The sequence below is a fragment of the Apodemus sylvaticus genome, chromosome 2, assembly GCF_947179515.1.
Source record: "Apodemus sylvaticus chromosome 2, mApoSyl1.1, whole genome shotgun sequence".
Taxonomy (NCBI): Eukaryota; Metazoa; Chordata; class Mammalia; order Rodentia; family Muridae; genus Apodemus; species Apodemus sylvaticus.
In genome coordinates this window covers 97,571,186-97,583,723 of record NC_067473.1, presented here as the reverse complement: position 1 = coordinate 97,583,723, position 12,538 = coordinate 97,571,186, and the positions used below count along the sequence as shown (strand labels likewise).

Here is a 12,538-nt window from a genome sequence, read left to right as displayed (position 1 = left end):
GGCTGGGATGCTTCAGCTCTTTCTGCTGGTGCTTCTACAATCTTCAAAGTGTTTCATATATGCAGCCAGTTGTGAGTTTACAGAAATATGTGGATTGAAGAAGACGGGAAGTCTCCCTTGCCTCTGAACTCTTTTCACTCTATTTCAGCAGTAGAATTCATAGCCTACAGTTGTTCTTGTGTAATCAGACACTATTCTTCCAGTCTAATGCTACCAGACAAAACTTCATCTTAAATAGACAGAAGGAATGATTCATTATTCCATACCCTTATAATTGTTGGAAATTCAGAGGAAGCATTTTATGAAACAATAGCACATAATTTACTCCTATCTCCACAAAGACTAGAGAGCTCAGCATCAGAGATTCATGGCTCTGTTGCAAAATTCCCTATGCATATTTTTAGTAAGTGAACAATTCTTGAATATAACGTTTTTTTCATGTTTATGGATTTATATGAATTGTCCAATAGAATCTGGTAAAACATGCAAATTTCTTGAAATGTTTACAGTTACTACTTAACAACAAAAAAGAGATTGAAACAACAAAATTATGTTTGTCCACTGAAGTGTTCATAAATCTCTGGACTAATTTTAATTCTTTGTCAGTTCAAAAGGGTAACAAAATGAAGTTGTTTTTATAGACAATGTAATAATGGAGGATATCCTAGAATTTTGAATCACTTTTGCCTCCAAAGAATTTTATGAAAATAGATCAAACTGTAGGTCTAGCATTTTAATTGAAAAATACTAGTGAAATATGTGTAGGTGCCAGGACAAGGGTTTTGAAAATGAAAATAACAATGCTGATAATTTTTGCTAAGTATGAAATTGAATCTAACATATCTCTTGATGATATTCCAAATAGAAAGAACATTCCAAAAATAAAAAAAAAATAATCTTCAAGCTGTAAATAAGAGGAACTTCTTCAAGGATTGTACATAATAGCATAGGGCATACCAGAAATAAATGATTGTGTAAAAATGACAAAGAACTTAAAATTTGGTAAAGTATTATTGTTCATGTCTCTAAACACAGCGTTTGGGGTTTGGACAATTGAATATCTTCATGAGTTCAAGTCCATTCTTATTTATATAGCAAGATCCAGGCCAGCCAAGGCTACTTAATAAAAACCTGTCTCAAAATCAAACACAAATTTAGATACTGTTTCTGTGCCTTGTGGTTAGTTTGAGTAAGGGTTAATCTATATTGTTTATTTTCTGAATTAACAATAGAACCAAATAACCCTATTTAAAAAAGAGGTACAGAGCTAAACAGGGAACTAACAACTGAGAAATATCAAATGGCTGAGAAAAACCTAAAGAAATGTTCAACAACCTTAGTCATTAGGAAAATGCAAATCAAAGCAACACTGAGATTCCATCTAACACCAGTCAGAATGACTAAGACCAAAAACTCAAGTAACAGCAGATGATGATGAGGATATAGGGAAAGAGAAACATTCCTCCAATGTTGGTGAGATTGCAACCTGTTACAATCACTCTGAAAATCTGTCTGGCGGCTCCTCAGAATACTGGATATAGTATTACCTGAGAACTCAGCTATACCACTCCTGGGCATGTACCCTAAATATGCTCTAACATACAGCAAGGACACATGTTCCACTATGTTCATAGCAGCCTTATTTATAATAGCCAGAATCTGTATAGAACCAAGATGTCCTTCAGCAGTGGCATGGATAGAGCAAATGTGGTAAATGTAAATGATGCAGTACTACACATCTATTAAAAACAATGACTTCATGAAATACTTAGGAAAATTGATGGAACTAGGAAATATCATCCTGAGTAAGGTAAACCAGTCATCAAAGAACACACATGGTGTGCAGTCACTGATAAGTGGATATTAGCTCAAAAGCTTGGAATACCCAACATACAAGTCACAGATCATATGAAGCTCAAGAAGAAGGTAGACCAAAATATGGATGCTTCTTTACTTCCTAAATGGAGTAACAAAATACTAACAGGAGTTAGAAGTTGGGAGGCATTTGGTAGGAAGAGAGCAAAAGCAGAGCACAAAGAGAGGCAAAATCAGGTATGGGAGGAGACTGGAATGATGTACAAAGAGACAGGAATATGAACATAGGTTATTAGCAATGGAGGATGAGGCACTTGGGACTCGCCATCAGCAATTCCCAGATGCCTCAAAGGCAGGAGGCTCCCAAGATACCACAGGGATGGAATTAGCTGAAATGTTCAACAAGTAGGAGGGAGAACACTTAGAGATCATATTCAGAGTTTAGGCAAGACCCCTGGTTGGGGGAGGGTTATACAAAAATCCATCAATGCAATCCACTACATAAACAAACTCAAAGAAAAAAAAAACACATGGACATTTCATTAGATGCAGAAAAAGCATTTAACAAAATTCAGAATCCTTTCATGTTAAAATTCTTGGAAAGAACAGAAATTCAAGGCCCATACATAAACATAGTAAAAGCAATATACAGCAAACCGATAGCCAACATCAAACTAAATGGAGATAAGCTTGAAGAAATCCCACCCACTAAAGTCGGGGACTAGACAAGGCTGCCCCCTCTCTCCATATCTTTCAATATAGTACATGAGGTACTAGCTAGAGCAACGAGATAACATAAGAAGTTCAAAGGGATGCAAATTGGAAAGGAAGAAGTCAAACTATGACTATTTGCAGAAGATAGATTAATATAATTAAGAGACCCACAAACCTCCACCAGAGAACTCCGACAGCTGATAAGCAACTTCAGCATGGTGACTGGTTATAAAATCAAATCACAAAAACCAGGAGCCCTCCTATACTCAAAGGATAAAGAAGCTGAGAAAGAAATTGGGGAAATGATATCCTTCAAAATAGCCACAAACAATATAAAGTATCTTGGTTTGGTTAGAACCAAACAAGTGAAAGATCTGTATGACAAGAACTTCAGGTCTCTGAAGAAGGAAATTGAAGAAGACCTCAGAAAATGGAAAAAATCTTCCATGCTTGTGGATTGGCAGTATTAATATAGTTAAAATGATGTTCTTGTCAAAAGCAATATACAGATTCAAAACAATCCCCATCAAAACCCCAACTCAGTTCTTCATAGACTTAGAAACAGCAATTCTCAAATTCATTTGGAATAACAAAAAACCCAGGGTAGCAAAAACTATTCTCAACAGTAAAAGAAATTCTGGGGGAAGCAATATCCAGGACCTCAAGCAGTACTACAGAGTAATATTTTTTAAAAATGCAGGGTATTGGTACAGTGACAGGCAGGTTGATCAAGGGAATAGGATTGAAGATCCAGAAATGAACCCACACACCTCTGGTCACTTGATCTTCGACAAAGGAGCTGAAAACATCCAGTGGAAAAAAATAGCCTTTTCAACAATGGTACTGGCTGAATTGGAGGTCAGCATGCAGAAGAAAATGAATTGATCCATTCTTCTCTCCTTGTACTAAGCACAACTCCAAGTGGATCAAAAACCTCCACCTAAAACCAGACACACTGAAACTAATTGAAAAGGACCTACACATAAAGCCAGACACTCTGAAGCTAATAGAAAAGAAACTGGGGAAGACCCTTGAGGACATCGGTACAGGGGGAAAGTTTCTGAACAGATCACCAATAGTGTATGCTCTAAGATCAAGAATTGACAAATGGGACCTCATAAAATTACAAAGTTCCTGTAAGGCAAAGGACACCATCAAAAGGACAAATTGGCAACCAACAAATTGGGAAAAGACCTTCACCAACCCTACATCAGACAGAGGGCTAATATCCAATATATACAAAGAACTCAATAACCAAATAGACCCAGAAAACCAAATAACAATATTAAAAATGGGGTACAGAGTTAAGCAAAGAATTTTCACCTGAAGAACTTTGGATGGCAGAGAAGTATCTTTAAAAAAATGCTCAACTTTATTAGTCATTTGGGAAATGCAAATCAAAACAACCCTGAGATTTCACCTTACACCAGTCAGAATGGCTAAGATTAAAAATTTAGGAGACATCAGGTGTTGGTGAGGATGTGCAGAAAGAGGAACACTCCTCCACTGCTGTTGGGGTTGCAAATTGGTACAACCACTCTGGAAATCAGTCTGGCGGTTCCTCAGAAAACTGGGCACATCATTTCTGGAAGATCCTGCTATACCACTCCTTGGCATATACCTAGAGGATTCCCCAGCATGTAATAAGGATACATGCTCCACTAAGTTCATAGGAGCCCTATTTATAATATCCAGAAGCTGGAAAGAACCCAGGTATCCCTCAACATAAGAATGGATGCAAAAAATGTGGTATATATACACAATGGAGTACTATTCAGCCACTAAAAACAATCAATTCATGAAATTCTTTGGCAAATGGATGGAGCTGGAGAACATCATACTAAGTGAGGTAACCCAGTCTCAAAAGATCAATCATGGTATGCACTTACTAATAAGTGGATATTAACCTAGAAAACTGGAATACCCAAAACATAATCCACACATCAAATGAGGTACAAAAAGAACGGAGGAGTGGCCACTTGTTCTGGAAAGACTCAGTGTAGCAATATAGGGCAAAACCAGAAGAGAGAAGTAGAAAGGGGTGGGTGGGAGAAGAGGGGGAGGGAAGGGGCCTTATGGGACTTTCGGAGAGTGGGGGGGGGGCAGAAAAGGGGAAATCATTTGAAATGTAAATAAAAATATATTGAATAAAAAAAATAAAGAAAAGAAACTGGGGAAGACTCTTGAGGACATAGGTAAAGGGGGCAAGTTCCTGAACAGAACACAAATAGCTTATGCTCTAAGATCAAAAATTGACAAATGGGACCTCATAAAATGACAAAGTTTCTGTAAGGCAAAGGACACTGTCCAAAGGACAAAACAGTGACCAACAAATTGGGAAAAGTTTTTCACCAACCTTATATCCAACAGAGGGCTAATATCCAATATATACAAAGAACTCAAGAAGTGAGACCCCAGAAAACCAAATTACCCTTTTAAAAAAGGAGTGCAGAACTATACAAAGAATTTTCACTTGAAGAATTTTGGATGACCAAGAAGCACCTTAAGAAATGTTCAACATCATTAGTCATTAGGGAAATGCAAATCAAAACAACCCTGAGATTTCAACTCATACCAGTCAGAATGGCTTAAGATTAAAAACTCAGGAAACAGCAGGTGTTGGCTAGGATGTGGAGAAAGAGTAACAGTCCTCCATTGCTGGTGTGATTGCAAGCTGGTACAAGCACTCTGGAAATCAGTCTGACTGTTCCTCAGAAAACCGGGCATGACACTTCTGGAGGATCCTGCTATACCACTCCTGGGCATATACCCAGAGGATTCTCTGGCATGCACTAAAAACACATGCTCCACTATATTCATAGTAGCCTTATTTATAATAGTCAGAAGCAGGAAAGAACCCAGATGTCCCTCAATGGAGGAATGGATACAGAAAATGTGGTATATTTGCACAATGGAATACTATTCTGTAATTAAAACAATGAATTCATGAAATTCTTAGGCAAATGTTTGTAAGTGGAAGATATCATTCTAAGTGAGGTAACTCATTCACAAAAGAACACACATAGAATGCAGCCCCTGATAAGTGGTTATTAGCCCAGAAGTTCAGAATACCCAAATCACAAACCACATATCAAATCATTCCCAAGAAGAAGGAAGGAGAGGGCCTGGGTCTTGGGAAGGCTTGATGCAGAATTGTAGGGGTTTGCCAGGACAGAGGAGTGGGAGGGATTTGATTGCAGAACTGTTGGAGGGAAGAGGGCTTATGGGACTTATGGTGAGGGGGGAACCGGGAAAGGGAAAATCATTTGGAATGTAAACAAAGAATATAAAAAATAATAATAATAAAGAAATTTTAAAAATAACTCAGAATGGCCCCGTCTAAAGGAAATACGGGGATGCAATATGGAGCAGATACTAAAAGAAAGGCCATCCAGAGATTGCCCCATCTATGGATCCAAACCATTTATAGACAACAAACACAGACACTCTTGCTGATACTAAGAAGTGATTGATGAATAGAGCCTGTAAAAATTGTCATCAGAGAGTCTCATCCTGAGCTTGATAAATAAAGATGCAGATGCTCATATTCAACCATTGGACTGAGTATAGAGACCTCAAGGGAGGAGTTAGAGAAAGGATTGAAGGAGCCGAATGTGTTTGCAACCCTATAGAAGAAAAAATAATATCAATCAACCAGAACCCTAAAGCTCCCAGCAACTAAGCCACCAAAGTGTGCACATTGAAGGACCCATTGCAGTAGCAGCATATGTATCACAGGATGGTTTAGTCTGGCATCAATGGGAGGGGCGGCCCTTGGTCCTGTGAAGGCTACATGCCCTAGTGTATGGGAACATTGAGGCAGAAGTAAGTGGGTGGGTGGGTGAGCACCCTCGTAGAAACAGAGGAAGGGGCGATGGGATAGGGGGTTTACAGAGGGGAAACCAGGAAAGAGGATAACATTTGAAATTTAAGTACATAAAATATCCAATAAAAATGAAAGAAAAAAAGTAAACTCTAAAATCAAAACAAACAAAACAAAACAAAAAACAAAGACTAAAAGAATCTACAAAAAACATTGTTTGGACACGTTTACTTTCTTCCCTAATTTAAAATATAAAAATACCTTGTATGTGTGTGTGTGTGTGTGTGTGTGTGTGTGTGTGTGTGAGTGTATGGTGTGTGCGTGTGTGTGTGTGTGTTTGTGTGTGTGCGTGAGTGAGTGTGTGTGTGTGTGTGTGTGTGTGTGTGTGAGTGAGTGTGTGTGTGTGTGTGTGTGTGTGTTTGTAAGTGTGTGTTCATGTCATTGCATGTGTGTATGTGCATGTCTGGGTTTGATGTCTGTGTAAGTTCGGGTAGTCAACAATAGGTAGGCTTGAAGACCCCAGAGGATCAATGGTAACTTCCTCCTCTATAATACTTCATTTTTAAATATTGATACAAGGTCTTTTTCCAAATGTAGAATTTTCCTTTGTCTAGAATATCTCATCAGCGACACACTTTGATTTGCTTTTCTTCATGCTGAAGGGCTGGACTTATAGACAAGTGTGGCTGATCCTGGGTTTTATGTGAATGTTGAGAATTTAACTTGAGCTCCATTTTTTTTCATGTCAGATACTATATAGAGATATCTTCCTATCCTTGAAACTAATTTATTAAAAATAAAAAATGACCAGAGAAGCACCTAAAGAAATGTTCAACATCCTTAGTCATCAGGCACATGCAAATCAAAACAACTGTGAGATTCTACCACATACCAGTCAGAATGGATAAAATCAAAACCTCATGTGATAGCAGATGCTGGTGAGGAGGTATAGAATAAGGCGTAAATATACCACATTTTCTGCATCCATTCTTCCATTGAGGGACATCTGGGTTCTTACCTGCTTCTGGCTATTATAAATAAGGCTGCTATAAACATAGTGAAGTATGTGTCCTTATTGCATGATGGGGAATCCTCTGGGTATATGCTCAGGAGAGGTATAACAGGGTCCTATAGATGTTCTGTTAAGCTGCTAGTGTAAGCTTTCTAGAATTTCTTTATTGAGGCACTCTCAAAGGTATGAGTTTTCCTCTTAGCATGGCCTTCATTGATTCCCATAGGTTTGGGTATGCTGTTTCTTCATTTTCATTAAGTTCTAAATTTGGTATATTTACACTATGGAATACTACTCAGCTATTAAAACAAGAAATTCATTAAATTCTTAAGCAAATGGGTAGTACTGGAAAATATCATCCTAAGTGAAGTAACCCAATCACAAAAGAACACACATGGTATGTGTTCACTGAGAAGTGGATATTAGCCCAGAAGCTCAGAATTCCCAATACTCAATTCACATATCGAATGATGTCCAAATAGAAGGAAGGAGTGGCCCCTAGTCCTGGAAAGGCTCAATGCAGAGGTGTATGGGGATACAAGGACAGGGAAGAGGGAGGGGTTTGATTGGAGAACAAGGGGAGGGAAGAGAGCTTATGAGAGTTTCAGGGTGGGAACCAGGAAAGGGGAACTTATTTGAAATGTAAATAAATAATATATCTAATTAACAAAAAAACTTCACAAAATTCAGCTCACATGACATATCTCCAGCTTGATTTCAAGAATCATGATAGACAGTTAAAAATGATTGAAATGTGGCATATTTCTAATGATATAAACATATGCAAATGAATTTCATTGATTCATATATTCTGTTTTGGAAGACTCTATGCAGCTTCTTTGATATAGTATATTATTTCACTACTATACTTATGTGCATGAAGAAATTGGCTATGAACCAATGTGACTGTGACCTTCAGACCTCTGCATCTTTTGTCAGTTTCCTCCACACTAAACAAGTAGCACCTTATCCTTTGTTTTCTAGTCATCAAACTTAGATCATGATCCAGGCATCATTCCAATAGTATTAAAATTAGGCAAGCCTTATTATAGGTTAAGCATTTTTCCTCTGAGTAATCCCACTGTTTTACATATTTCTAGGGAAATTTTGAATGCCATGAAAAATTATTCAGAAGTTCAAGTGTTAGATCATTGATGAACAATAGTGGTTTTTGCTCAGAGACAATGAAATATGATGGAAAATATGCTTTCAGAAGATTTTCTAAGGACTGATTTAGAATGCTGAGAGACTTACCAAGTTCTATCCATTTTATCATGTCTATTATTTAACAAAAACTCTAGGATGTTCTGAGAATTCAGTCTCATGATGAGAGTGAATGTAGAGGTAGCTACCTGAAAGAATCCAGGCACTATATCAATCCACCCACAAATCAGATGTGTTTGTGGCAAATGAAGTCAAACATTTCAGGTTCTAAGAGAGGAGACAGTATTCTCTGTTGAGTTCCTCAGGTGTGGGGCAGGTATAGCACAAGCAGATACTGTAGACCGTGAGCAGCATTCCTGACCTGGGACTTGGGTAGCAAAGAATTTACTTCTGCATCTATATAGAGAACAAATCAAGCCAAAGTTATTACCATGTGTGTCAGTCTGCCACACTTTGATGAAATTAAAAAATAAATTACCTTTGGACTGTTTTTACCTGTATGATTTTATTGCTAAATCAAACATGAATATATGGCATTACTATATGAAATATATTCATATTAAAAGATATTATTATTGCTAGTTGCAAACTTTTTTATTTCTGTTGCACATAAATACACCTTTGCTATATCCCTGAATGGACAATCTCTGAACACATACTTCAGAGTCACCCTCCACATTAATCTTTTCAGATCAATCAGTTGCTTAACCTATCCACCTATATCTTCTTTCTGATATCTCTTCTTTGTACATCATCATCTTCAGGCCATGAGTGGGTGTCAGTCTCACCATACAATATCTCTTTTTTCAATAAAATGCTTCTCTGCACATGTAAAACTTTTCCCATTCAACCTTTCATGTAAGCACATATTAATTCAGGATTCTACTATAAATTCTCATGTATATTTCTTTGAATTCTTAACAAGTTTTCTTCACGACACAGCATCTGAATGTAGTCCTTCTGACCTAAACTTAGACTAACATACATGTAAACAAAGAATTTTCACCTGAAGAATTTCATGTTGCGGAGAAGCACCTTAAGAAATGTGGAGAGAAGAAGGTTTATGGGACAGATGGAGAGGGGGGGATCTGGGAAAGGGGAAATCATTTGGAATGTAAACAAAGAATATAGAAAATAAAAATATAAAAATAAAATAAAATAAAATAAAAAGAAATGTTCACCATCATTAGTCATTAGGGAAACACACACACACACACACACACACACACACACAAAAAAAAAAAAAAAACCTGAGATTTCCCCTCACACCAGTCAGAATGGCTTAAGATTAAAAACTCAGGAGATAGCAGGTATTGGCTAGGATGTGGAGAAAGAAGAACACTCCTCCACTGCTGGTGGGATTGCAAGCTGGTACAACCAATCTGGAATCAGTCTGGTGGTTCCTCAGAAAAATGGGCATGACACTTCTGGAGGACCCTGTTATATTACTCCTGGGTATATACTCAGAGTATTCCCCAGCATGCAATAAGAACACATGCTCCACTATATTCATAGCAGCCTTATTTATAATAGCCAGAAGCTGGAAAGAACCCAGATATCCCTCAATGAAGGAATGGATACAGAAAATGTGTTATATTTACACAATGGAATACCACTCAGCAATTAAAAAGAATGAATTCATGAAATTCTTATGCAAATGTTTGGAACTGGAAAATATCATCCTAAGTGAGGTAACCCAATCACAAAAGAAACACATGGAATGCAGTCACTGATAAGTGGATATTAGCTCAGAAGTTCTGAATATCCAAGACACAATTCACATATTAAATGATTCTCAAAAAGAAGGAAGGAGAAGACACTGGTCCTGGAAAGGCTTGATGCAGCAATGTAGGTGATTACCAGGACAGAGAAATTGGAGGGGTTTGATTGGGGAATGGGCGGAGGGAAGAGGGCTGGGCTTATGAGACATATATATATATATATATATATATATATATATATATATATATATATATATATATATATATATATATATATATATATATTTAGAAAGGATATGGTATCCAGAGTATATGAAAATTTGGGATCCATTTTAAATTTAAGAACTTTAGTAATTATTTCAGAGAATACTCCTAGAACTTGAATAAAACAACTTGTTTTAGAAGGTGGAAAAAGTCAGTTAACATAATCATAAGACTCAGAGGAATATTTGATATAGACATAATCTTAGATAAATCTAGGAACAACCGTGATATTTTCAGGCTTGATGGAAGGAGTTGGTTATTTATGTGAGACTTTTTCTTCACTTACAAACCACACCTTCCTGTAGTATTCTATTACTGCTCAGGAAATTACTGTAAACAAGAAGCTACAAGGCGAGTTGTAGTTCAGCTACAGAAAGCTTTTGTACACAAAGCTCAGAAAACATTGAGGAAAAGAAAGTGGAAAAACTGATGGACTCAGAGGATCAGGAATTTTGTTGTGAGATTGTTTCTTTTTCTAATAACATAAGGTGTACATTTAAAGTGTTGCTAACAAGACTATTCAAATGTGAATTGAACAAGAAGGACACAAATGGACATGACAAACAGAATGGGCAACAGCACATGAGGCCTCACATCTACAAAAAAGTACTTTACTAGCAGGTAAAACTGTCAGCAGAAGTGGTGCTTCTCCTTAGAGAAGAACATTCCAATGGATTGTCCAGGTTGAAAAGATCAGCCTTGAAAACCTTCATAGAATTAATGTTATATAGAGTTTATGTGATATAGTTATTATTGTGTGTATGTATGTGTGTGTGTGTGTACATGCATGTGTGTATGTGCATGTGTGTACACACGTGTGTGTGTGTAAGGAAAGATAAGGGAAAATTTTGTAATGAAAATTCAATCTCAAAAACATAGGGAAAGAAAGAGAATAGAAGAATCTCTATGACCACAATGATATCTTCACCTAATTTTGAAAGGACAATTGAAAGAGTTATGTACTGCCTAGAGCAGTATGATATCTGAAACACCCCAACATCAAGGAAAGCATCATAAGGAAATTCTAAAGAGAACATGATAGAAATCAAAGTAAGTTGTAATTTATAGACTATTGCTGTTGTTTGTTGTTCAAAGAGAATCACATTCCCCATAAATAAACCTGTACTGCATCTCAATTGGAGATATAGACAACCACAGGTCTGTAATGAGCTACTCACCTGATGTTTCCTGCAGCTGTGCCTAAAACCAGCTGATTTGCATGTACCCAAAGCACAGTAAACTTACATGAGGACTTTTTCATAGTCAGGTCACACACTGTGCTGGAGTCAGCCTCTCACTGATCACACATAGACATGATTGTTCCCACTCACCTCCTGGGGTGGCTGCTACTGTGGCTTATAGGTAAGGAAGAAAGCATTGGAAATTTATTTAGCTTCCTGTAGTCCATGCTGCTTGGTGTCACTGAAAATCCTCTTGCATCAGAATTAATCATGTGGGGATTCATTTTCAATTTTCTAATTGTAGGTGCCAAATGTGACATCCAAATGACACAGTCTCCATCCTCCCTGTCTGCATCTGTGGGAGAAAGTGTCACCATCACATGTCAAGCAAGTGGGAGCATTTATGGTAATTTAGCATGGTATCAGCAAAAACCTGGGAAATCTCCTCAGCTCCTGATCTATAATGCAAACAGCTTGGCAGGTGGGGTCCCATCGAGGTTCAGTGGCAGTGGATCTGGCACACAGTATTCTCTCAAGATCAACAGCCTGCAGCCTGATGATGTTGCAAGCTATTACTGTCAACATTATTTTGGTATTCCTCCCACAGTGATTCAAGCCATGACATAAACCACTCAGGGAAGCAGAAGTGAGAACACAGGCTGCCCCAAATGCTCTTTATGATGTCTTCAGCTGCCCAGCTACTACAAGTGTTTCTCTTTGTTAGGGCTTAAAAGTCAGTGTTATGTTTTTCTATAGGAATCAGAGAAGCTTTTATATGTTCCAAATAACAGTTCTTTTCCCCAGACCTAATATCAAAAGAATGGAATGGCTTATATGACTCATT

General features: G+C 37.4%; 1 gene segment (V, D, J or C); it reads left to right on the top strand.

The window, feature by feature from the left end:
- Window positions 1–11,682: 11,682 nt before the first annotated feature.
- Window positions 11,683–12,336, top strand: LOC127677174 (immunoglobulin kappa chain variable 12-41-like). The segment is given in 2 exon segments: window positions 11,683–11,875; window positions 11,999–12,336. Coding segments are annotated over 2 exon segments (372 nt in total).
- Window positions 12,337–12,538: the final 202 nt, after the last annotated feature.